Raw genomic sequence first — 24137 nt, 5'->3', positions numbered from 1 at the left:
AGTGTTCCCGCGCAACTCAAGTCTACTATTTAAAGATCTAAGCCAGCTGGTGACAGGACAATAACGCTGCAGACACACGAAGTCTGCTATCTCTTCATAGTGAATGATTTAATAGAATCAACAGTTGCCAACAGTTTGCAATTTAATAATCTTATTTTCTCGAATATCGAGCTTATTTTCAATTTTTGATGAAAATGTTACTAAACATTAATTGTAGAGATTCTCATGCTCAATCTTTTCCACTTGAAATTTTTTGTTTAAACTGTATCTGAAGCCTGATAATTGGGAATCTAAAATCAAACTTTGCATAGATGGGGCGGAGCTCCTGAAATTTTTACAGATTTGGGACAGATTTGTGACAGTTGATAGAGCTTTTCAATGACTATATTAGGTATAAATTTGATCAAAATCGTTGGAGCCGTTTTTGAGAAAATCGCGAAAAACCCGGTTTTTAACAACATTTTTGCCATTTTAGCCGCCATCTTGTATTGCATTTGATCGAAATTGTTCGTGTCGGATCCTTATAGTGTAAGGACCTTAAGTTCCAAATTTCAAGTAATTCCGTTAATTGGGAGATGAGATATCGTGTACACAGACGCACATACACTCATACACAACCACTTTTTTGGACTCAGGGGACCTTGAAACGTATAGAAATTTAGAAATTGGGGTACCTTAATTTTTTTCGGAAAGCAATACTTTCCTTACCTATGGTAATAGGGAAAGGAAAGTAAAAGTACTCTGAAAACAGTTATAATATATACACATACAGTAGTCCAATCGTAGTTTCAAATATGTTGCCGCCAATCGTCATTATGTTATTCCCCTAAACTAAATTATTCTCGTTCAAGAATGAGGCTTACAGTACAGTTCAATGAGCAAGGAAAGTTGTGTGAGTGTACTACACCAGAATTTTTTTAATAGGAAGGCGGTCATGCAATACATGTTTTCGATACGAAATTTTAAGAAAAGATGAATGGTGAAAGCCGCACATCGATATCTCAAACTGTTTAGAAGATATTTATATTATTCATCAATACCACTTATGTATTCCATTTCTGATTTGCATGGTATTGTTTAATAATGTGAACATCTTCTAAACGTTTTGAGATATCGATGTGCGGTTTTCGCCATTCATTTTGTCTTGAAATTCCATATTGAATTCATGTATTGTATGACAACCTTCCTATTTAAAAAAATAAAGTTGCATTCAATATGGCAGATCCAAGATGGCGGACCAGATTTTTAAAGTCATAGTAAAGTAGTACTTCCAATTTGAATAGGATCCCCGATCACACCCACCATATTACCTTTGTGTATGATATATTAAGCCGTTCTCGGACTTTTTCCCTTCTTTCTGCCTTGAATAGTATTGATTAATAATGTTAAATATGAAGCTGGCCGCTATGGCTTCGTTTAAAATGAGCGCTGCTATCCAGAGATTGTCAGTTTGGTGTAAGGGTAAGCATTCCTGACCGGCAATTAGGAGGTACCGGGTTCGATTCCCGGGCTGACAAATAGTTTTTGAATAGTAGCGCTCTTCGAATTTCCATCTAGCTGTTCACCCTGTTGTCAATATTTGCAGTAGCAGAAGTCTTCGGGGTGATTTACAGCATTTAATTTGAATTTTCGTTCAATTAAATTATAAAAGTGATTATTTACTATTCTGATTAGGAAAAGATTATTCTAATTATTTCCAGAGCTGATTATGAAAATGTATTATTATTATCATCTTTATTCGGTAAATTTTGTGAATATGTTATCTTTTTCTATTGAAATCGAACACCGGATCTTATGACTCATGATGAATGTATTTCATTTTCCTAAAACAGTGAAGTGTTTGGAATGGATGTTAATTTGTTATCTGATCCCGCAGATAAGTGATGAGTAAGCTATTGGTTGTTCAAATTTTACGGGTGATCCCTTTATGGCTTGTATCTGTACGGTTCTATCAGATTCAGTTAAATATTTTTCAATTCAACATTTTATGCGCTAGTTGCATGTAAATCTAGAAGAGGCTACATAATTCTATTTCTACAAAAAATTTGATTCTAGACCTGTTACATTTGTCAATTATTGTAATAACAAGAGTGGCCCAAATGTAACTCCCAATGCGTTTTTGGAACTCAAGCTTTATGAAGGATGATGACTTTTGGACCAATCTTTATATCGAAATATCAAATCAATTCAATTTTTATTGTTCACATTGTTTGTAGCATAAAAATTATCAGTAAAAGAAGAGCACTTTTCTTCTGTAATAAAATTTCATATAAAAAAAAACAGATGACTTCCACCACGAAAAATGAGTTATAACTTAAATATTGGAAATACTGATGATGATGCCAAGAAAGCAAACAATAATATTTTACTGCTCACAAATAAAGCAAGATGCTTTTGTACGTGAGCAGGAGTTGAAAAAAAAACACACACACGCATACATTTACATACAAGCATATTTCAAAACATAGACTTTGAACAGTTTATGTATTTGAATATAACAGAATACCACCAATAGAAATCAATTGTTGAAGCTTACACCTTCATAGAGAACGTAGAGAAAACAGGAAGTCAACAATATAAGTTAAATAATGCAGGTCATGAGGTGTTTGTTCTAAAAATTGAGGAAAGAAAAAATATATATACAAGCACAGTAAATTAGTTTGATAAAAAATCATGGTAGCTCATCACCCTGAAAAAAATTTCCAGTTCGATTGGTGAATGAAGGCATAGCCAATTTTTTAGGATATAGAAGATTCTTGTTTATTTATTTATCATTTACAATCAACTTGAGGACAAAGAAACAGACTACAGTCCAAAACTTCTTTTCATCCCAATTTCATAAAATAAAATGTCCAAATAAAGGTTATGTGCGACTTTCCAATTCTTCACTAATTTCCACATTGAAACAAAACACGAACACTTGAAACAATTATTAATTTTGAATTTAGAAAGATTAAGATCCGAATTGATAACAGAATTCCTTCTACTTAGTACTCTAAACTGTAATACTTATCTATATAACTAGTTGAAATCCATAAAAATATACAATGTGTTAAGTCAAAAATATGTCTATTAAAAATATTCAATAGTATGAAATATGAAGTCATTAACAAATGAATCTACATTTTTCCGGTGATCAAGAATAATCATTGTTGTGTAGGATGACCAAAATGGTGGATCTGACCAAGAGCAGAACCACATTGAAGAAGTTGACGAAATGGAAGCTCATGCACCAATATCCTCGGAGGATATTCTAGATAAAAATGCAGACACCACCAAATTTGTTCTGGAATCGCAGGTAATGAACTCTCCCAATTAAGAATTTTGGTGCTCTTAAATGATGTGCTATTTTATTTGGTGAAAACTCCACAATATTTTAATTTTAAATTATTATGAATTAAAACAAGTATCATGAAAAGGAGTTTGAAAATAACTAGCTATATTTTATTTGAATAAAATCGTTTTATTCTACTTCAGTCATCAAACTTGATAAGATTACCTGGATGAGATTTACCTTAGATTACCTAAGATTATATATCTATATCTTTCTTGATCCATGATCATCTTATGATGCATAAGATCACGTCAAAAAATTAGAACACTTCACACATTATAGAGTCCAAGTCAATAAGTAAGTGAATAATATGGTCAATAAGTTATGCCTATATGATTTCAGCGGTTGTAAAGCATTGAAGGTCTATGCTGAATTCAGGCAGATGAAAAAACTCTTCAACATCATGTTACTTGGATTTCTATTTCCTGATGAATAAGAGTAGCTCTCACCAAAAAGTTAATAGAGTATTGTCGTATCATGATCAAATGATAAAAAATACTCCTTTATCATAATTTAATCATAACTTATCATACTCCTTCATGAAAATTTAAAACTGATAGAGTATTCTCATTTTATTTTACTGCATCCGCTAAGATGATTTCGTATTATGAAAAATATTGATTTTTCCATTGAACACAATGATTGGAAGAAATATTAAATGCCATTTTCATCGATGTATTTTCCCACAGAATGAGTCTTCAGAAGCTGTTATCAACGGTGATTCGCAGGAACATTCTCAAGAAATTCCAACGCAAAATAGCACTATGTATCCAGCATCAAAGAATCAGTCTAATAAAAAAATAGTTTTAAGCGATTGGTGTCGACAGAATAATATACATCTTGCCGTTGACTTTGCCCCCATACGTAAGTGAAATTTCCGCTCTTTTTAAACTTGCCCTGTTAAGGAGGACCATAACTTTTGAAAAAATATAGGATATTCTCATACTTAGCTTATTCATTCTAGTCTAAGTTTTCTATTCCGACAACATGCATCAATGAGTAAAATTTCATGAAAGTATAAAAAAAGATATGTAGACTTGAGTCTACCAAATGCTCTCCCTATCATTCTAATGATGTTCTTATTGAGAGAATAATCATTGTAATTGTTCCAAAAAGTCGAGAAATTAATCTTTTTTGGTAGAATATGTTATTGCCATGAAACATGGTTATGGTCAAATAGTATAAATAATAATGTATTCCAAATATATCTTGAACTAGTTAACCTCATTCATGGTGTATATTGGATATTGAAAAATATCATTTATGATGTCTCTGATTTTCGTCGTTCAATTTTACTTTCAGAAATTGGACCCTCTAGGATTGAACTCTGTACAGTCACTTTGAAATGGACAACTAATGACAAATCATTTTCAACTGGGGCAGTTGGAAACTCATCGAAAATGGCTGAACGATTGGCAACAAAGAAGGCTCTCATTCATCTCATGTCGGAAGGATTAGTAATGCCTGATGAAATCAACAGAATAGTGAGTGAAACCGTTATTTTCTCACATTTTTCTGCCTAAGGAGTTTCAGTGATCTCCATTCAATCTTAGGATTCTCTAATTTTCAATTAAATTTATCTGTAATAGCTTTTTCCTGAGATAACGCAATTCATTTGATATTAATTTGTAAGAACAAAATAATAATATATTTGACTAAAATGTACATGCCACGTACAATTATTATTCAACTTCGGAATAGAAACCAATAACTGGAGTAACAAAGACCTAATTTTTTATTATTCATCCCAGTTCAAAGATGCAGTTTCACATTGAAAATGTAACCAGTGGGAATGGATGAATTCCTTCTCAATGTGAATTTCTTGATTGTAGGTGAATACGATTATGAAATTAAAAGCCGTCAGGCTCGCTTTGCTCGCCATATCCATCTAGCCAGCCTGGACCCCCGGCTTATTATCCAAAAATGAGATCAGCGGGCTCTTTGATGAAATATTAAAGTCACCTCATCACAAAATTTTTAGACCCTAGCTAAACCTCTGTACCAAATTTGAAAATTTTCTGTCTATTACTTGATGAAAGAACTGAGAAAACGCAAAAAACCGCTAATTTTGGGCGTATCTTTGGCGTTATTGCAAATTCCTTCTAACACAACATTATTACACCCCAGCTGAGCTTCTGTAGTAAATTTGAACATTTTCTGTTCATTTGTTCTCGATAAAGCTGAGAGAGTGCAAAAAACGCTGAAAAAACGTAGATTATGGATGTATCTTAGGCGTTATTTCAAATTCCTTCTAACACAACATTATTACACCCTAGCTGAGCTTATGTACTGTCACAAAGTGAATTTTGCGACGAATGGAGAATCGTCATTTAGTATATAATTTAGCAAATTCTCTTAATTTTAGAGGAAAATGTAACCAGTGGGAATGGATGAATTCCTTCTCAATGTGAATTTCTTGATTGTAGGTGAATACGATTATGAAATTAAAAGCCGTCAGGCTCGCTTTGCTCGCCATATCCATCAAAAATTGGGTTGACAGTCGGATGTATTTTGTTGAACTTAAGAGTTGATTGTGTAAATCATCATCATTGGTGACAACACTGCGAGTTATCATCAGCGGATTCATCTGCTGAAACCAGAAATTTCCAGATTTTGTTTACTGGTTTGAGCGTTCTGTTATCTAACATGCAGTCAGCAGCAGTCGTGCCAGAGTAGCCGCTTCTTGTAATTTCTGGTGAGAAAGATTGTTTACCGGTCTAATCTATTATAGTAATTAGCAGCACTGTCATCATGGTTACACCCTTAGCATCAAGATCATCTGAATCATACCCTGTCACATGGTCGGTGGCATGATCGTCTCCTGAGACTCCTATTCTCCTATTGGACGGTAATCTCTTTTCCCCCAGCCTCCTAATTTTCCACTGACCCTACTCTGCGAGGAGCAGACCTGGGTGAGAGGCAGTTGTTCAGCGATCAAGTTTGTGTATGGCCGCGTTCTGTGTGGCGTCCCAAAATGTGGTGTTCTTTAGGGATAATATTCTATTTCTATTTTATTGAATAGAATATTGTGAGTCGAATTACCGACTATTTGAAGTTAGATTTTCCTGGGGGATTTTCTGTCCTTGTAGATTTTATTTATTTATTTGTTCGGTAGTCGAGTGTGTGAACGGGTCGCGAATCTCCTCTCCTTACGACGTTCCCGGTACTAGTTTATTACTAGAGGAATTATTATATTTTGTGTGTTAGAATATAATATTGTAGGACGAGTTCCGGACAACTCGAAGATAGATCTTCCTTGGGGATTTTCTTTCTTGTTAGTTATTTCTCCCAACTCGTATCACTGGGGGTGAGCGAGTTATCCTTGGTTTCGAAACCAGGAGGGGTCTTAAGTTTGTGCTACAAACAGTTAAGTGGGAAATTTAACTAGGCTCTTGTAGCGGGTTATTTTAGAGTGCTTAATTTATAAGTCTCTACTCTGTCGCTTCACGACGTTTTTAATTATTATAATACGGGAATTGAGAATCGGTTCATCATTCTCTGTATCAGTATCCACGTCGATTCAGGTAATTGTATGTCAGGACTGGTAGTCCGTATGTTTTTCCTTCCCTGTGGTAAGGTGGCCTTCAACTTGAAGAGTAGTTTTTCTCAATTGAATTTTTATTCTTGTAGGGAAATCCCTAGCCTTTTTAAGAATAGTTTTTCTCAATTAATTTCTATTCTTGTGGGGAAATCCCTGTCCTTTTTGAGAATAGTTTTCTCGATTAATTTTTATCCTTGAAGAGAAATTATTATCATTTATAGTAAATTTTCCTTGTTTAGTTTTCATACTATAGAGTGGCCCTGTATTTTAACTTTGCTTAGCAGTTCCGGACTAGCTATAATTCCTAGTAGGAAAATTCCAATCCGTTTCCTAGAGAACTCAGGTGCAGCTTGAGTTCTTCCCAGTCGAAGTCATCAGACTGCGACGTCCTTTCTCTTATTTTCTCTTAATTTTCCCTATTCTAAAATCCTTCCAGCTCTCAGGTACAGCTTGAGAACTTCCCGGTCGAAGTCATCAGATTGCGACAAGCTTCCTCTTACTCTCTCCTAATTTTTCCTGTTCTAAAATCCTTCCTGATCTTAGTTCCAGACTCGAGATCAACCCCGTCGCGGTCTCAGACCCGCGAAAAGTTTAGGAAAACCCTGTTTAAATTAGGATCTCAGTTTCAGATTAGAGATTGTCCTAGTCGCGGTTTTTCAGACCCGCGAATCCTTTCTAAAATTCCTAGAAACCTGTCTCCTTTAATAGCAAATATTATTTGCTGGTTTTCCCTGTGGAAAATTCACGATTTTTCCCGTGATCTCAGTTGCAAATTAGAGATCGATTTTGTTGTAGTCCTTAGCAGGTCCTTAGCAGAGCTAGAGCGCAATTGTCAGATTGCGGATTATTGAACAGATATCTGTTTGTTGTAGAGAATAATAGTCTTATTATTGATTCTCTGTTCCCTATACCCTATACCGTATACTTCATACCGTGCACCCTATTCTCTATAGCTTACACCCTATACCGTGCCCTATTCAACTATATCTCAAATACTACTAACGACTCCATAGTTCCGCCACACCTTTACTCCATAGCCCTCACCTTAAATCCTGTAATAAAACCTCTTTCCGGGCTCGCAGATCCAGTCTGCCCTCCGTCAGCTCGCAGTTGGTTCAGATTGTGTATTACCTTTACAAATATAATTATTTGTAGTGATTTTAGTTAGTCAGATCTGTCTCCTTGTATAGGGTAATCTCAGTCGCCCTTAACGCCCAACCTGAATTCCAAGAGCCGAGGGCCAAATCGGCCAGCAACGGCACGGGCATACACTCTTCCCTTCAAGTTAAATACCTCCCGACAGAAACAGAGGGTAATGAATCAGGATAGGGAGAGAAGTGTAGGTCCGGTATCTCCACCAGTCAGTACGGACACTGACCCCGACCCATACCCGGCTGTAGCTAGTCCGCGTCGTAGCAATACTTCGCAATTATTAGATAACCTAGGGGGTGGAATAGGCGTATCTAATAGTACTAAATTTGAACAATTTCTGTTCATTTGTTCTCGATAAAGCTGAGGAAACGCTAAAAAACGCTGGAAAAACGCAGATTTTTGTCGTATCTTTGGAATTTTTCCCAAATCCGTTCTTAGTGCGCCTCTAAAGGGCCAACTGAACATACCTACCAAATTTGAACGTTTTTGGTGCGGTAGATCTTTAGTTCTGCGAGTGAGTGAGTGAGTCGGTCAGTGAGTGAGTGCCATTTCACTTTTATATAGAAGAACGCCGTTGAAGAGTCAAAGCTTTCATTGATGCAAATAATAATAATAATTGCCTTCAAAGCATCTGATTAAGGCAATAAATTCTTGGGTTATTCCATCTCTGACCTACAGTTTTGGTGTTCTGAAGTGGTCTGACACTCGTCTGGAACAAATGGACAGGCTTGTGAGGACTCAAATGACAAAAAACAGGGTGCATCACCCAAGATCATCGATGAGCCGTTTATATATGCAAAGGAAGCTGGGTGGCAGGGGTTTGTCCAGGGTTTCAGATCTGTGTACAAAACAAGAGAAAAGACTAAGAGAGTATTTCATTTCTGCTAACACAAATCTCCTCAGGGAAGTGTGCCGATTGGATGAAAATTATACTGCACTTAACCTGAGGAATCCTAATGGTCGAGAGCTCTTGACAGTGCATGATTACAAGGCAGAATGGCAACAAAGGGAACTGCATGGGCGCTACTGCAAGCATCTGAACTCTGATCATACTAATCATGACCTTTCAAGCAGGTGGCTGACAGATGGAAGTCTTTTCCCAGAGACAGAAGGCTTTATAATTGCTATGCAGGATCAGGTTGTAGCTACCAATTCCTATAGAAGACACATCATTCGAGATCTGAGCATAAGTGATGAATGCAGGCTTTGTAACGCTGCAGTAGAAAGTATTCAGCACATAGTTTCAGGCTGCTCAATATTGGCACCAAAAGAGTATTTGAGGCGTTATAATAATGTTGCAAAAATAGTGCACCTGAAATTGCAGCAGGAATTTGACTTGTTTGAAGAAATGCCCCCATACTATTCTTACTCTCCACCTGCATTTATTGAGAGAAACCAGATTAAGATCTATTGGGATGTTCAAATGATCACTGACAGGCAGGTCATTCATAACAAGTCTGATATCCTAATGTTGAACATGAATCAAAAAGAAGCATTGATAATTGATGTAGCCATACCAGCAGATCAAAATTGTCAAAGAACAAGAGGTGAGAAATTGAGGAAGTATCAAGAGTAGCATTTGAGCTCAAAGATATGTATGGGCTCAAGAATGTTAGAATAATCCCAATCGTAATATCCGTGAATGGTCTGATTCCTAATTCAACAGTGGAGAGCTGTAAGGTTATTGATGTCTCAGAAACTCTGGTAGGGAAAATGCAGAAGTCTGTTCTGCTTGATACAGCTCGCATAGTACGCCAAACGCTCCAACATACTTGGTAAAATACTTTATCAATAATAGAAAATAATGCCAAGAGGTTGCATAAATTTTGTCCCTCTTCGCATAAGCTATCCGCAATTGCGTGAAAAAGAGAATAATAATAATAATACTAATGTTTTATTCAACCAATAGAATTCACATTACAATTGCATTTGAAAGCACAAAAGCATTTCATATTATTAAACAGTCAATAAAAAAGTAAAAAAACACAGAATCCTACGTGTAGATGGGATATATACAATAATTGAATATTCAAACAAAATAAAATAGGATATTCAATGGATAATATTAATAGAAGGAAAATGCTTTTGGAAGAAATAATGGTTCATCCCTCTTTAACCCTAAAATACTGGTTATGTTGTTAATTCTTTTCATTTATATTATTGGTGCAATTGCACAGAAGATGTGGTTTCAATATGGCTCAATAGTCCTGTAAATAAAATGCTAAATAAAGTGTGATAAATTACAATGTAAACGGAGTATTCAGCTATGGAAATGTTTCACTATATCAATATTTATTGTACTAATTTTCCATTAATGATCTCTTACACTTCAGAAGTTGCATCTAAATCTGATGAATTTGATAGTTTACATCTTTCACTGTATTTTTTTAGGATTGGATATCGTTGTTAATTTGTTTATTCTCATTAAGTATTATGTTTCAGGATTTGAATACAAACAAAAGCGACAAGTCAACTAATGAAAAAGTTAAACAATTCCTTTCCGATAAGGCTAACAAGGCGAAGTCCAGGTTGAGTTTTGATTTGATACATAGGCTGGAAGAGTCTGTCAGTAGTTTCCCAATAGACCAGGTAATTGATTCCTTATGACTTCTTTCCATTTGTGACATGTAACAGATATCATTTCAGCGATCCTTGTAAGAAACATTCATACATTCATCCACGTAGACAGCATTCATACAGGGATTGAATTACATCAGTTTTAATGTGAATGAATTGAACATTGCGTTTTCAAGATTGCAAAATGATGAACATATTGATAAAAACTTTCTCTTTTCTTCTTGTTTCAATATATTTGCATGAGGTTTACCACTGGTTCTCATTCTATTCTTTTTTGTTGCAATAATATATATTTTATTATAGTTGTAAATACTGTTGTTTAAATGAATTTAGGTAATTTTCAATACTGTGGAAACTTCTATTTCGCTCATATCTAATAATAATATAAATTCGTTTTTGAACTATTTTTGATGACACTACAGTTAGGTTTTTTGAATAAAAGTTATTAAAAAATAGTACTCACGTGGAGCGCTTTTGGGTTTTCTCAAACCTATTTTCAACACACAGAGTGACTGTAGTTTCATCACAAACGAAGTTCAAAAACGAATTATTAACTTCGTTTACTCGCAGTTCGTCATGGATTGTGGAATAGATGAGAATAATATTAAATTGCTTCTTCCTCTAATTAGCAGCATATCTATTAAAACATGAAATCACTTCGCTTGTATGGGCTACATTATTAAAACTTGAAAATGCCCAAAGTAGGTCGAAACTAGTTGTTTGAAATGTTTTAAATAAAAGGGTACTTCATGTTTTTATTTGGTTTTTAATAACTATTAAAACATTTTTACTATACATTCTGATTCAATTGATTTCCAAAACTATTTTCAGAAAAATGAAAAATCACAGCTTGAGGAATGGTGTTCAGCTCATGGATTGAAAATGGAGATTAGTACTTCGAAAATAGGTAAATATGATTCATTTATACATTTGAAAGTTAATATTGGCTAAGTAAATTGTATATCATGATTCCAGATTAAACCAGTTTGCAAGCAACCTATAGTAAGTATCAGTTGTTATTATTATTATTATTATTATTATTATTATTATTATTATTATTTAGATCAATGCTATAAACTATATAGTGATCTATCATTCATTTCCACTGAATAACGTTTTTACTGTTCTTATTAACATGAAATGCCCTTCTAGAGGTTCACTATTGCGGTGATTTGTCATGGGTTTCAAAGGGGGACGCGTCAGTTGAGGACTACGACATTTGAGGACTGATTTCCAGTTCTCTACGGTCGCAGTCCTTGACTGTCGGGGCTGTGCAAAAATTAAACAGTTCTCAACTGTCGCCTGTCGCTTTACGGTCCTCTACGGTATTTGTTAGAATTCATTTATTGTAATTTATTGTTATTGATTGATTGAATTAATAAGTTCTTTTAAGTCTTCATCTGTCTTCATAAGACAGTGTTATCCAATAAAACAATTAATGCAAAATTTTCCTCTATTTTTTAAGATCTTGCGAATTAGTGATGGGAAGTATCCAGTTCAATTCAATACATGGATATTCAGTAAGCTTTACAGATAAGTGTTTAAGCTGCAAACACTTCTTGATACGTCTTTTCACTTTCTATTAATAATAATTCTAAAAATTATGTATAAATAAAAATATAACCATAAAACTTTCTAGAAATCAAATTTTTCAATTAAATGAAGAAGATTTAAATAACGACAGGGATTTCAGAGTATTTCAAGACTTGGATCAGTCCAAAGAATTTTTGAAGAACAAGACAGTGAATGAACTAAATATTTTATGCACCAATATTAGATCACTCAGAAAAAATTGGGATACATTGAGAGCAGAAACTAACAGTATAATCAATGAAATAGATATTCTTGTGCTTAGCGAAATTAATATTAATAGTGAAGAAACAAATTTGTATGGAATTCAGGGTTTTACAAGTCTATTTAAATGTAGGTCCGATGGGAGAGGGGGAGGTGGATTGGGAATTTTTTACAAAGCAGGTATTAAAGTTGAGAAAAATGAAATAGATTTTGTGTCTGCTGAATTAATATCTTTTAAGTTTTGTGATTTTTAAGTCTGTTGCTACTGTTATGACAAATTTATTATCATCTAAGGCCTCAAAGATATCGTCTGTCATTTTTTCTAACAAATCTATTGTTGATTTTTTTGAAACAAAACCGTATTGTGCCTCATTTATTATATTATGTCTAGTCAAGTATTGATTCAATTGCATACTAATAAAGTGTTCCAGGATTTTCATGACTACTGAAATCGATCCTATTGGCCTATAAGAATCCACACTTTTCTTTACCCCGTTTTTGTAGATAGGTCTGAGATACGTTACTTTTAAGCTTTGAGGTATCTTCCCTGTTTCAATTATTCGATTAATTAGATGCATAAGTACCAGCTTTAGATAGAAAATATTATTTACTATATCTAGTGATCTGATCTTATCAGGACCAGCAGATGATCTGTTGTTAAGTTTACCAATAATACTATAGAGGTGTTGTTCTTTCATTTTTTGAAAATACATACTCATCTTATTACCTATTGTGTAGTTCCCTTCTGTTAAGTTCAAGGTCAAATCAAAATGTTGTCCATTCATCTCTGTTGTAATTTCTTCTATTTTTTCTTTAAAGCTCCTTTTAAATCTCTCTGTTAAGTTCATTATTTGATTATTTTCATTTAAATTAAAATTAGCCTTAATTGATTGTTTTAGAGCTGGTCTTTTCTTCTTGTTAACAAATTGATTTATGATTTCCCAAGTTTTCTTCGTGTTATTAAAGTTATTGTTAAACACTCTAAAATAATAATTCATTTTTTCCTTTCTAATCAAGTCAGTCAACTTGTTTCTAATAATTTTAAATTGATTTCTCAGATCTATATTATATTTGTCTCTCTTAACCATTTTCCAAACCTCATTTTTCTTTCTATCATTCGCTTTATACTATCATTGAACCAGGGATTATGTATATTATTTGCTCTTAACTTGACCTTTATTATACTCCTATCATAAATGCTATGGAACCTCCTAACTAGCTCGTTATAAATCTCTGATGGTTCTCTTAAATCTAATATTGGCCACCAATTTTCAGCTCGAATCAATTCATTAACCTTCCTTGTTAATATAATAGCTTTATGTTCATCTTCTATAGAACATTGATCTTCATCTGTGTGGTTTTTCAGTAATTTAACTCCTGTCCAATAGTGATCTGCAACCTTGCTTTCAATTAAAAAGGAAATATAGGAGCTACTTTCGTCTACCTTTAAATTAACGTGATCCAAACAAGTTGATACCAATGTATTATTATAGATTTCTTCTCTTGTTGGTTTTTGGATACTGTTATATAGGCCATGAGAGTATAACACATTTATATAATTGTTTGCCCCGTACATGTTTGTTAGGTAACATATGTTGATATCTCCCACTATGACGATGTTTTTTTCATTTTTTATTATTTCAGATGATAAAAAACTGTCTAGTTCCTCATTGAAAAGATTCACATTTAGATTAGGAGGTCTGTATATTGCTATTAGTATTACAGTCTTACTTCTACCACAGAGTTTCATAACAACCAGTTCAGCCGATTCAAATTCTATATTATATTGTTCTACTTCATACCATTGTTTATAGAAAATTCCTATTCCACCACCCCCTCTTCCATCCGACCTACATTTCATTAAATTCACAAATCCTGGAATTCCATACAAATTGATTTCTTCATTTTTAATATTAATTTCGCTAAGAACTAAAACATCTATCTCATTAATTATATCATTACTTTCTGCTCTCAAAAAATCCCAATTCTTCCTCAATGATCTAATGTTAATGCTAACAATATTCACTTCATTAATTGTTTCTCTTTTTTTAAAAACTCTCTAGATTGACTTAAATTCTGAAATACTCTGAAATCCTCATCATTATTTAAATCATCGTTATTTAATTGAATAATCTTATCTACCGAATCTACTTACAATATTATATTTTTTCTATTTTACCAATTTCTACTGTTTTTAAATTGAAATAAGAACAATATACTATTTATTAATGATAATATGCAATTAATATTTATGTAGGCTGTAAAAAAAAACAATAATAACAGTATCCTACAATCACAGAACGATAATAATACTAAGAATAATGTATAAAAATTTCTTTGTTTCCAGATATTAGTGAAAATAATCTTATTAGATTACTTGATGATATTTTGACTGTAAAAAATAGATAATTTATTTGGCCAATGATCATTAAGTGTTATTTAAATCATTTTATCTAAATCTTCTAGCTTTATAATCCTAATACCTTTGGAAAGTTCATCCTTTCTGACCATGATTCTGTCACCGTTCATCCAAACATATTTATATTTTTTTCTTTTTACTAATCTCCTTTACCTTCATCATCAGTATGTTGAAATAGGGCGTCAGGTGATCATTGAAGTATATTGCCTTCTTGGGAAGATCGGGGTTAATTAATCCAGTATCCGGCTTACGTTTCCTTGCTGCTTTGATGATTCTATCCCTGATCGCTCTCGAGTTTAGTTGCAGAATAGCAGGACTATGGTTTTCATTTTTTGATGGCAATCGGTGAGTTGAGATATCTTGCGTTCTTATATCTATTTCCATTTTTCCCAGTAAAGTAGTGATGCTCTGAGCTAGATCTTCATTTTTTTTGAAGGGTATACCTGAAATGATGATGTTCCTCGATCTTGCATACTGCCGCTCAGACTCCACTGTTATTTTCAAGTCTTCCAACTCTTTTCTTAACGCTGCCGAATCCCCTTGAATCACTTCGATGTCTTTCCTCATTTCTCCTACTTTCTCTTCGACCTTCTTGATCATCGTCATCATTTCATCCATTTTCTCATTGATCACTTTTTCTTGTTTTGCAAACAGTTTTTCCATCATGGATTTAAGCGCGATGTAAGTGGGTTCTGTAGGTTCATCTTCGACGCTATTTAATCTGCTCCTATTAGATCTGCATTTTGAACATTCCCATTCTCCTTTTTTCTGACTACCTTTTGCTTTCCAAGTATTTTTAGAGACTCCAGAACAGCCATAGTGAAGACCGGATTGACATCTGCTGCAGACAATGTAGTCGTTATCAATCGGTAAATCATTATCACAAACCGAGCAATTCATTGTTCCTCCTTGTATACAATTCAGTTCAATCAAAATAAATTACGTGAATGGATTCAATTCAGGTATTCAATTCAGGTATTCAATTTTCACTTTTCTAACCTCAAATTGCGATTTCAGTACAGACCGATTTTCATTTCACCACATCTCCTGCAGCCACTTCTTATCACTCCTATCACTTTTAATCACTATTTAGCCAAGATAAAAAACTAAAACATATTAATTAAACTATTTTTATTAATTATCGATTAATAATTAATCGATAGTTCATCCATACTTTGAAAATCACGTTTGGATTCTGGCACTGCTTCCTTGATAATGAAATTGAAATTGAAATTGAAATTGAATTGAATAAATTGAATAGATCAATGCTATAAACTATATATTGATCTATTATTCATTCAATTTCCACTGAATAACGTTTTTACTGTTCTTATTAACATCAAATGCCCTTCTAGAGGTTCACTATTGCGGTGATTTGTCATGGGTTTCAAAGGGGGACGCGTCAGTTGAGGACTACGACATTTGAGGACTGATTTCCAGTTCTCTACGGTCGCAGTCCTTGACTGTCGGGGCTGTGCAAAAATTAAACAGTTCTCAACTGTCGCCTGGCGCAGGCGTCATTTGAGGACTCTTTATCAGGAGTTCTCTATGGTCGCAGTCCTCAACTATCAGGGCTGTGCACAAATTTAAGAGTCCTCAACTGTCGCCTGTCGCTTTACGGTCCTCTACGGTATTTGTTAGAATTCATTTATTGTAATTTATTGTTATTGATTGATTGAATTAATAAGTTCTTTTAAGTCTTCATCTGTCTTCATAAGACAGTGTTATCCAATAAAACAATTAATGCAAAATTTTCCTCTATTTTTTAAGATCTTGCGAATTAGTGATGGGAAGTATCCAGTTCAATTCAATACATGGATATTCAGTAAGCTTTAAAGATAAGCTGCAAACACTTCTTGATACGTCTTTTCACTTTCTATTAATAATGATTTTAAAAATTATGTTTACATTAAAAGATGTAGAACTGAAGAACAAGGAGAGTTTTTCTAATCTTATTATGTTGTCTTCCATAGAACGCACGAAATGTGAATTTCCTCCATTTATTAAACATATATTCGTAATCTACAATGTACTGAGAATTTGACATCCAAGTATCAAAAAGGTATTTACGAGTTTGAAATTTTTTTATGAAGAAGCAACTAAGGTATATTTACAGTTGTAAAGTTGCAATACTATTCATAAGATGGGTGGAATAATGGGATATTAGATATTACTCAATTGCTGGTAAATCCATGGCAATTAAATGATGATTATTTTGGTCTGTCTGCCATTCTGAAGACTTCGCAAATTCGGTTATAGACATCGACGAACCTGTGTTCAAATACCGAATGGCCGAACTGTACAGTCTGGTATAAAAGTAGGATGTGTCCTCAAATGTCGCCTGCGCTAGGCGACATTTGAGCACTCTTTGTCCTCTACGGTCGCAGTCCTCAATTGTCGGAGGCCTCCACTGTCGCTTCTGTGCTTTTAGAAGAGTCATTTTCTGTCGGTAGCCTCGTTTGACATAGACCCTTTTCAAAGAAAAACCGTGAAAAAAAAAATATATATTTAAAATTATTAATGATCAATCAAACTTAAAATTATCAATTCAATTCATTGGTCATTTTTTATTTCGCTTTGTAATTTATGTCCAGAGATAAAATCACATGTATTCAACATTTAATTCCGTAATTTTTACCCTGTCAATATCTAGATAGATCTTCTAGAGCTCTAGACTATTAGATGCGTTCTAAGAAAGTTGGCTAAAACCTTGTCAAAAGTATTTCCTAAATCTTCGTTATCCAGACTTTTCTTGCATTGTCCCAGATTTTTTGAGAAAGATTTAGACATAATTCATCACCAGTATTTTTTGAATTGTTGAACATTATATAATTTAATATATTTATCAGAATTTAATTTAAGTTATCCAAAGTTTGTGGGTTGTGGGTTGCCAAATAAAAAAGGTTAGGTACTACAAACTACTGTATTATTTTATTGTATTCCGACCACTGCAAGTACCTCTTTTTCTCATATAATATAACGTTATTCTTATTTGAAATCAGTCGATCCTGTATCATTAAAGCTTGTAATTTAAGATTTTTTTTCATTCCAAATGAAGTCTGCTATTTTCGGCACCTCACGAGAATGACCCTGGATTGTCAGTAACGGGGAAAATAGTTGAAGAACGATGTATAGAGTAGGCTTATCGTTATGTTTTGCGATTTTTATCGCACGCATCATTGGCCCACTTCATTTCTCTGTCCACATTTCGGCAAGGGCTCGTGATGCACCAACTCTTGATAATGTATATAATGCCCAATTGTATGGATGTTATGTCCAATTATATGTCTATCAAAGCATGCTTCTCAGTTTCCACTGTTAATATTAGTTTTCACTTTTTCCTTTTCCACAGTTGAGGCCATATTCGAGTGCAAAGTGATAGTAGAACCTTATGACTATGTTGGTTCTGGGAAAGGAAAAAGATGCCCTTCGTTCAGGAGAGCCTGCCTAGACTTCATCAATCATTTACAAGAAGATGATAAGCCAGATAAGCTAGAGGTTTGTAATCTTTCGAGATTCAGTTTCCTTAAGAATCAGAATATTTTTCAACAATTCAAAGTTTCTCTCGCTAATACTCAAATCGATTCAATGATCTTTTCAATATTTCGTAAACAAAGTAAAAAGTAAACAAATAATTATTCAAGCATTTCGACTGTCACAATCAAGTGAAAGCTGTCTATCCGGCCGCTTTCAGCTTATATGATCTACGGCTAAACTTTGTTTCAATGAACTCTCCTGTGTGTTCGGGTACATAGGCCTTTGGCCTAATGGCCTGTGTGTCCACATATGTACACAGTCTTGGTCGAACAGTCGAAGAGTAAACATATCATAGCATAGAGTAGTTTCATTAACAGTAGTGAAAAGTAGGTCAATAGCAAGGTGTTACTTAGTTTTCAATAGCAACTACCAACTTTGGAACAGCAAATTCACCAACAAAGCCACCAAGTGGCATCTTTCCAAATTCAATTGAAGAAATTTGTATAAGACCATTACATAAAGGTGGCGATAGATCTGAACTTAACAACTATTGGCCAAAATAGCATTAGTCAGCAATATTTCAAAGATTCTTGAAAAACTTGTAAAAAAGCGATTGGTCAATATTATCTTTAATCAAAAAACCTGTTATCACCCAATCAGTATGGCTTCCGACAATATAGGTGTACAGATGATGCTATATCTGAGTTGACAAGGTCTAGCAAAGGCATTTGATACAGTGTCGCATGACATCTTGCTGAAAAAGCTTCAGGCTATGGTTGTGAGAGGTGTTGACTCAGAAAGGTTCAAGTCATATCTGGAAATTCATAAGCAGAAAGTCAGGATTGGGAAAAAGCTAGGTGCAGGCTGGAGGAGATGGCCTTCCAGTTAGCTTTGGAGTACCACAAGGGACAGTTCTTGGACCAATACTCTACCTCATCTTTGCCACTGTATGTCGGTGGCAAGATTATTGCCTTTGCCGATGACACAGCAGTATTATTCCGGGGAACCAGCTGGGATGTGAGTCTTCAGGTCGACTGAAAAGTTGCCTCTTGGCTCTACAGTAACATTCTGACGATTAATGCCTCAAAAACAAAATGTATTTATATTCTCACTGACAGATTCCAAGAACCCTTCTAAGCAGACAATCAAACTGCATCATTGCAAATTGGATAGTATGAATTGTAATTCCTTCAATAGAGTGCAAAAACAATATAACATATTTAGGAGCCATAATAGAATATGGATCGAAATTACTTCGCTGGGATAAACATATCTCACATCAAACGGCTAAAATCAGAAAATTAATTTACAAATTCATCCAAGTCAGCCAGCTACTGTCAACAGACATGATTAAAAATGTTCATTATACAATAGTCGAGTCCACAGCAAGATATGGCATTCTGGCCTAGGGAGCTAAAAATTTCTGCCACATCGATCTTATCTTCAAGGTTCAGAAGCTGATTTTGAGGATAATAGGACGCGAACATCCACTCTTCCCTTCAGTACTATTATTCTCAGAGCTCAGCATCCTCAGCATCAGACAGATTTACCAGACTTTTAACATTCACCAAAAAGAACCCACAATTCTTCTTCAATCTGAATCACCCACAAGGAACACGCAGAAGGAACATGGAATTGGCATTCCCCAGGATGACAACATTAGCTGCTCAGAGGTCAGCCACATATTTAGGACCAAAAATGTTCAATAAACTCCCAATAGCCATTGAAGAAACAGTTTCAATCAATTCATTCAAATCGAAAATAAAAACCTGGCTGCTGGACAATAGAATCAAACATGGAGAACAATTATTAGTTCTATGGAAAAATTTTCTATACTCTTTCATTCTTATAGTAAATAACTTTTAGTTGAGTTATTTTTGGTGAATTGAATAACTTTCTCAAAAATTGATTTTTTATATAATTTTTGTGTTATTCAGTCAACAATACCATTAAGAATTTATCCTCTAAATCTCATGGATTTATCTCTTACCGAATTTGAAATGTTTACAAATTTTCCCAAAAATGTAAACTTTAGGCGCACATATCTTAAAAAGATATAATCGGAAAAAATGTTTTCCTGTGAAAAAGTTTTCATTTTGATAGCTTGATGATATACAAATCAAAAAACTTTGAAAAATATCACCAGTAAAGTTTATTTTTAGCCTTTGCACAGCCTTAAGCTTGGAGATTTTCTGTCCATTTCATCATAATCCTATCGGCTCAAGTTCAAGAAGTGGTCTCTGACAAATATTCATGAGTTATTGAATTTATTTCAATGATAATAATCCATATATCATTTCAATTGGCTTTATCATGTTGTGAGTCATGAGTTTATAGAGTTTCAAATAATTTCGTTTTCCAATAACTTTCAATGAATCTTTTTGTACAGTATAATTTGCATTTGATTTTCAGGTGACTGATGATCCAATTATCGTGTTACGAGAATGGTGCAAGGATCGGGAACTGAAATTGCAGCACAAAAGTGAAAAAACAGGTTATTCATTAATTTATATACATGGACAATTCAGGTAGAAATAACAGGTATTCGCCCAAAACGGCCTTGAACCTCAATTCAGAAAACACAGTCTAGAGGTTATTTTTAAAATGATAACTCATTTTATACACAATTTGAGTAAATAATTTATTGATAAGTTACGGCTAATATTATTACTAATTATAAAATGTTGACTTCATAACTCGTTTTCATATGTTATGTTTTTCAATTTTGTAAAATTTTAGTATTGTTGAAATACTAGCAAACTAATTTTTAAAGTTTCCTATCACTTTTCATGTGAAAATATGTTTTCGATGCTAAAGATTGAAGATTGAATTTTAATGAATAGATTTTTATTTAAGAAAAATGTGGATTTGGGATACCCTAAGGGCCGGTTTCCGAGCTCGGGATCTATAATTTCTGGACTTACAGAGTCTAAGACTGAAATAAGCACTCGGGTCTTAATCGACTTTCTGAGTCACGGGTTTATCTTCTAAACTCCGGGGGCTATTAAGTTCTCGACTTATTTGAGTCCAGTAGTTTAACGCAGTAAACATGAGGGAAATTCACAATATTATATTGTTGTTATTTTGGCAATGGAAGACAGCTGATAGAAGCGGGCTTATTAAAACGAGCATGCTCTCCAAACTATTTTGTAACAATTATTTTGTGAAAATACGTCTCGATTTATTTGTAGGCCTATAAAGCAAAACCTAACTTTTTGAAACATGAATGAATAAACATTTCATTTCACGTTATGCTATTATTGATCATTGATCCTTGCTAGTGATTTTGGAATAAAAATTTTAGTAGGCTATTGAGTTGGAAAACTTACTTGTTTTGAAAAAAACTGAAATGATAATTTATTATTGTTATATTATTACCATTATTAATATGTCAAATATGACATTGATTGATAACATTCACAATGAAAGATGAAATTCTAAGGCAATCCTTTTATTATCTTTATTGAAAATTTTTAGGTTATGTCACAGTCGTTAAATTAGGTTAGTTTTTTACGCATAATTCTTATAGAGTTTTATTTTAAAATAGACTTGCAAACTATAAATTATGAATTTAGATGTACTAATCCAAATAATTTACGTATTCCAAGACATTTATTTGGCTATTCATTTACTCCAAAACAATAAATGAGATGTGTTTGCTCAGTTTCAGTCCAGAACATAATTTTAAAACCTACCTCAGTCGAGGGTTAAAAATCACACTGTTTTAAGTTCTGGACTTAACGATTTTTGATTAATCCTTGACTCGGAAAGAGGCGAGAATCTAGTTCAAGTCCTGGACTTATAAGCCCTTCACTCAGAAAGCGAAATTATAAACTCCTGGGTCTAACATGATCTCTAAACTCCAGGGTCTATTTGAGTCCTCGACTACGTTAACGCTCTGACTCGGAAAGCCAATTTTCTGACTCCAGAGTTTAAAGCCAGTTAAAGTCTATAACTTAGCTAAATCCCGAGCTCGGAAACCGGCCATTATTTTTTTTTATTGTTACTTACTAGCACAAATTTCGTAGATTCGCATTAATCTATTATCATTTTTTTTCTATTACATCGATTAGGTTAAATTTACATATCACTTGTGCAAAACAACAACAGGCTGTTATTTTTCCAATTTATACATCTTTTCTTAATCAACCTCTATTATAAAATCCTTTGTAAATCTCCAATGAGATGTTTTATATTAATTTCAAGCATTGGCCCGCCCCTTATAAATTTTTACCAAAGACAATGTGTTGATATTTCTACTTGCTTTTTCGATTGATACTTAACAGCTCTGTAATAATTCGATGTGACACCATAATTAAGTTTGATTTCTTCCTTTGATGTGACGTGACTTCATAATAATGTTTGATTTCTTCCTTCACAAATTCGAATAATGTTTTTTAAATACTTTTTACCAATAGTCCAGCATTGCTGCTTGCAATATATATTGTAGTTCCGATTTTTAAAGAATATTATCTGGATACATAAGAGGACTCCAGAAAAAAATTTTTCATGCAAAATTTCCTTGTGCTAGATACAGAGTCGCCCAAAAACCTCGTATTTTCGGTTCATTTTTCAGTTTTCAGTTATTTTGCCAAATCCAGTAATCGGACAGAGAACTTTGCTCTCGCCATTTTTTTAGATAATATTTTTCTGAATGAAATGAGATCATTCGAAACTGTCCATCTCCAATGAGTAAGTCCTGATTTTTCAAAAATTTTAAGAAAAAATCAACAATTAACTTCCCATTCTTCGACCAAATTTGACTTATGATTCATGGTTTTTAACGAGCCGAGGAGAATGAAGTGTAGTACGATGAGATACGATAGTTGTGTCAAAAGTTATATGTTTGAAATTTTGATCCTTGAGGTGTCCTTACACGCGCCTCTCCACTTGAAAATACTGAAATGAAGTGCATCTAACGGGTTATTCTCATAGAACATAATCTTATGAACTTATATCATCTTGCAAAATATTACTGTGAGTACAATTTAGTTGGTGATGATGGTTGAAGCTAGGTGAATAAGGATTGTTGAAGAATAAATGGTGAATAAGGTGTTTTTCACAATAAAAGGAGCATTGATGTCAGGTCAGGTGTACCTGGAAATCCATATGAGATAGAGCGCTCTACCTGGTCTCAGATTGTAGAACACAAAATTACGCCCAGAGGGATTTCATAAATGGTGACAATATTGTTGATAAAAAACTAAAATTCATCAAAGTTGATTTTTTTCTTGAAATTTTTGTCATTTTTGAAAAATTATAACTCAGTACTCATTGGTGATAGTCAGTTCCGAATTATCTCATTTTATTCAGAATTTTATAATATAAAAAAGGCGAGAGCAAATTTTTCTGTCCGATTACTGGATTTGGCGAAAATAACTGAAAACTGGAAAATGAACCAAAAATACGAGGTTTTTGGGCCTTTCTGTATCTAGCAAAAGGAAATTTTGCATGAAAATAAATATTGGTTCTGGACTTCTCTCATGTATCCAAATGATGTGATTCAGATCACTTCTATAATTCAATTCAACTGATAAGATTCATTCATGCACTTAATTTCATTCAATGAGTCATTAATTATTTTTATTTTATAGTTCTTTTAACTCTTTTAATTTCTCTTCATTATCAGTCAGCTGGTTGGATGAAATCTGAGTCGATATGACATTTCTTATCAACAGAACCTTCCATCCAGTCAAATCCATATATTGTTTTGATGCTGCTTTTGCATTATGTGTATTTATGTGTGTGAATGAAGAGTAGAATCTCACGTGCTCATGTGATTGTGATCTGGTTGTCTTTCTCATCCCGTTATCTTGACTACGCCTCACTTATATGTTGCCTCC

At 33.7% G+C, this 24137-nt stretch overlaps 1 protein-coding gene across 7 annotated transcripts in view; it reads left to right on the top strand.

The window, feature by feature from the left end:
* The window catches only part of LOC111046153, a 95830-nt gene that overhangs the window by 16380 nt on the left and 55313 nt on the right, over nt 1–24137 (top strand). For 6 of the 7 annotated variants that reach the window (XM_039428907.1, XM_039428906.1, XM_039428903.1 and 3 more), the window contains 7 exons: nt 3161–3298; nt 4024–4198; nt 4637–4818; nt 10470–10616; nt 11436–11511; nt 18170–18315; nt 20707–20788. In XM_039428907.1, coding sequence (XP_039284841.1) covers nt 3161–3298; nt 4024–4198; nt 4637–4818; nt 10470–10616; nt 11436–11511; nt 18170–18315; nt 20707–20788 — 946 coding nt within the window. Of the gene's footprint in view, nt 1–3160; nt 3299–4023; nt 4199–4636; nt 4819–10469; nt 10617–11435; nt 11512–18169; nt 18316–20704; nt 20789–24137 lie in introns of all 7 variants that reach the window. The other variant, XM_039428905.1, reaches the window with a different exon arrangement.

This window comes from Nilaparvata lugens, chromosome 5 (genome assembly GCF_014356525.2).
Source record: "Nilaparvata lugens isolate BPH chromosome 5, ASM1435652v1, whole genome shotgun sequence".
NCBI lineage: Eukaryota > Metazoa > Arthropoda > Insecta > Hemiptera > Delphacidae > Nilaparvata > Nilaparvata lugens.
Note: the sequence above shows the minus strand (reverse complement) of the source record. Positions and strands in the feature narration are given on the sequence as shown.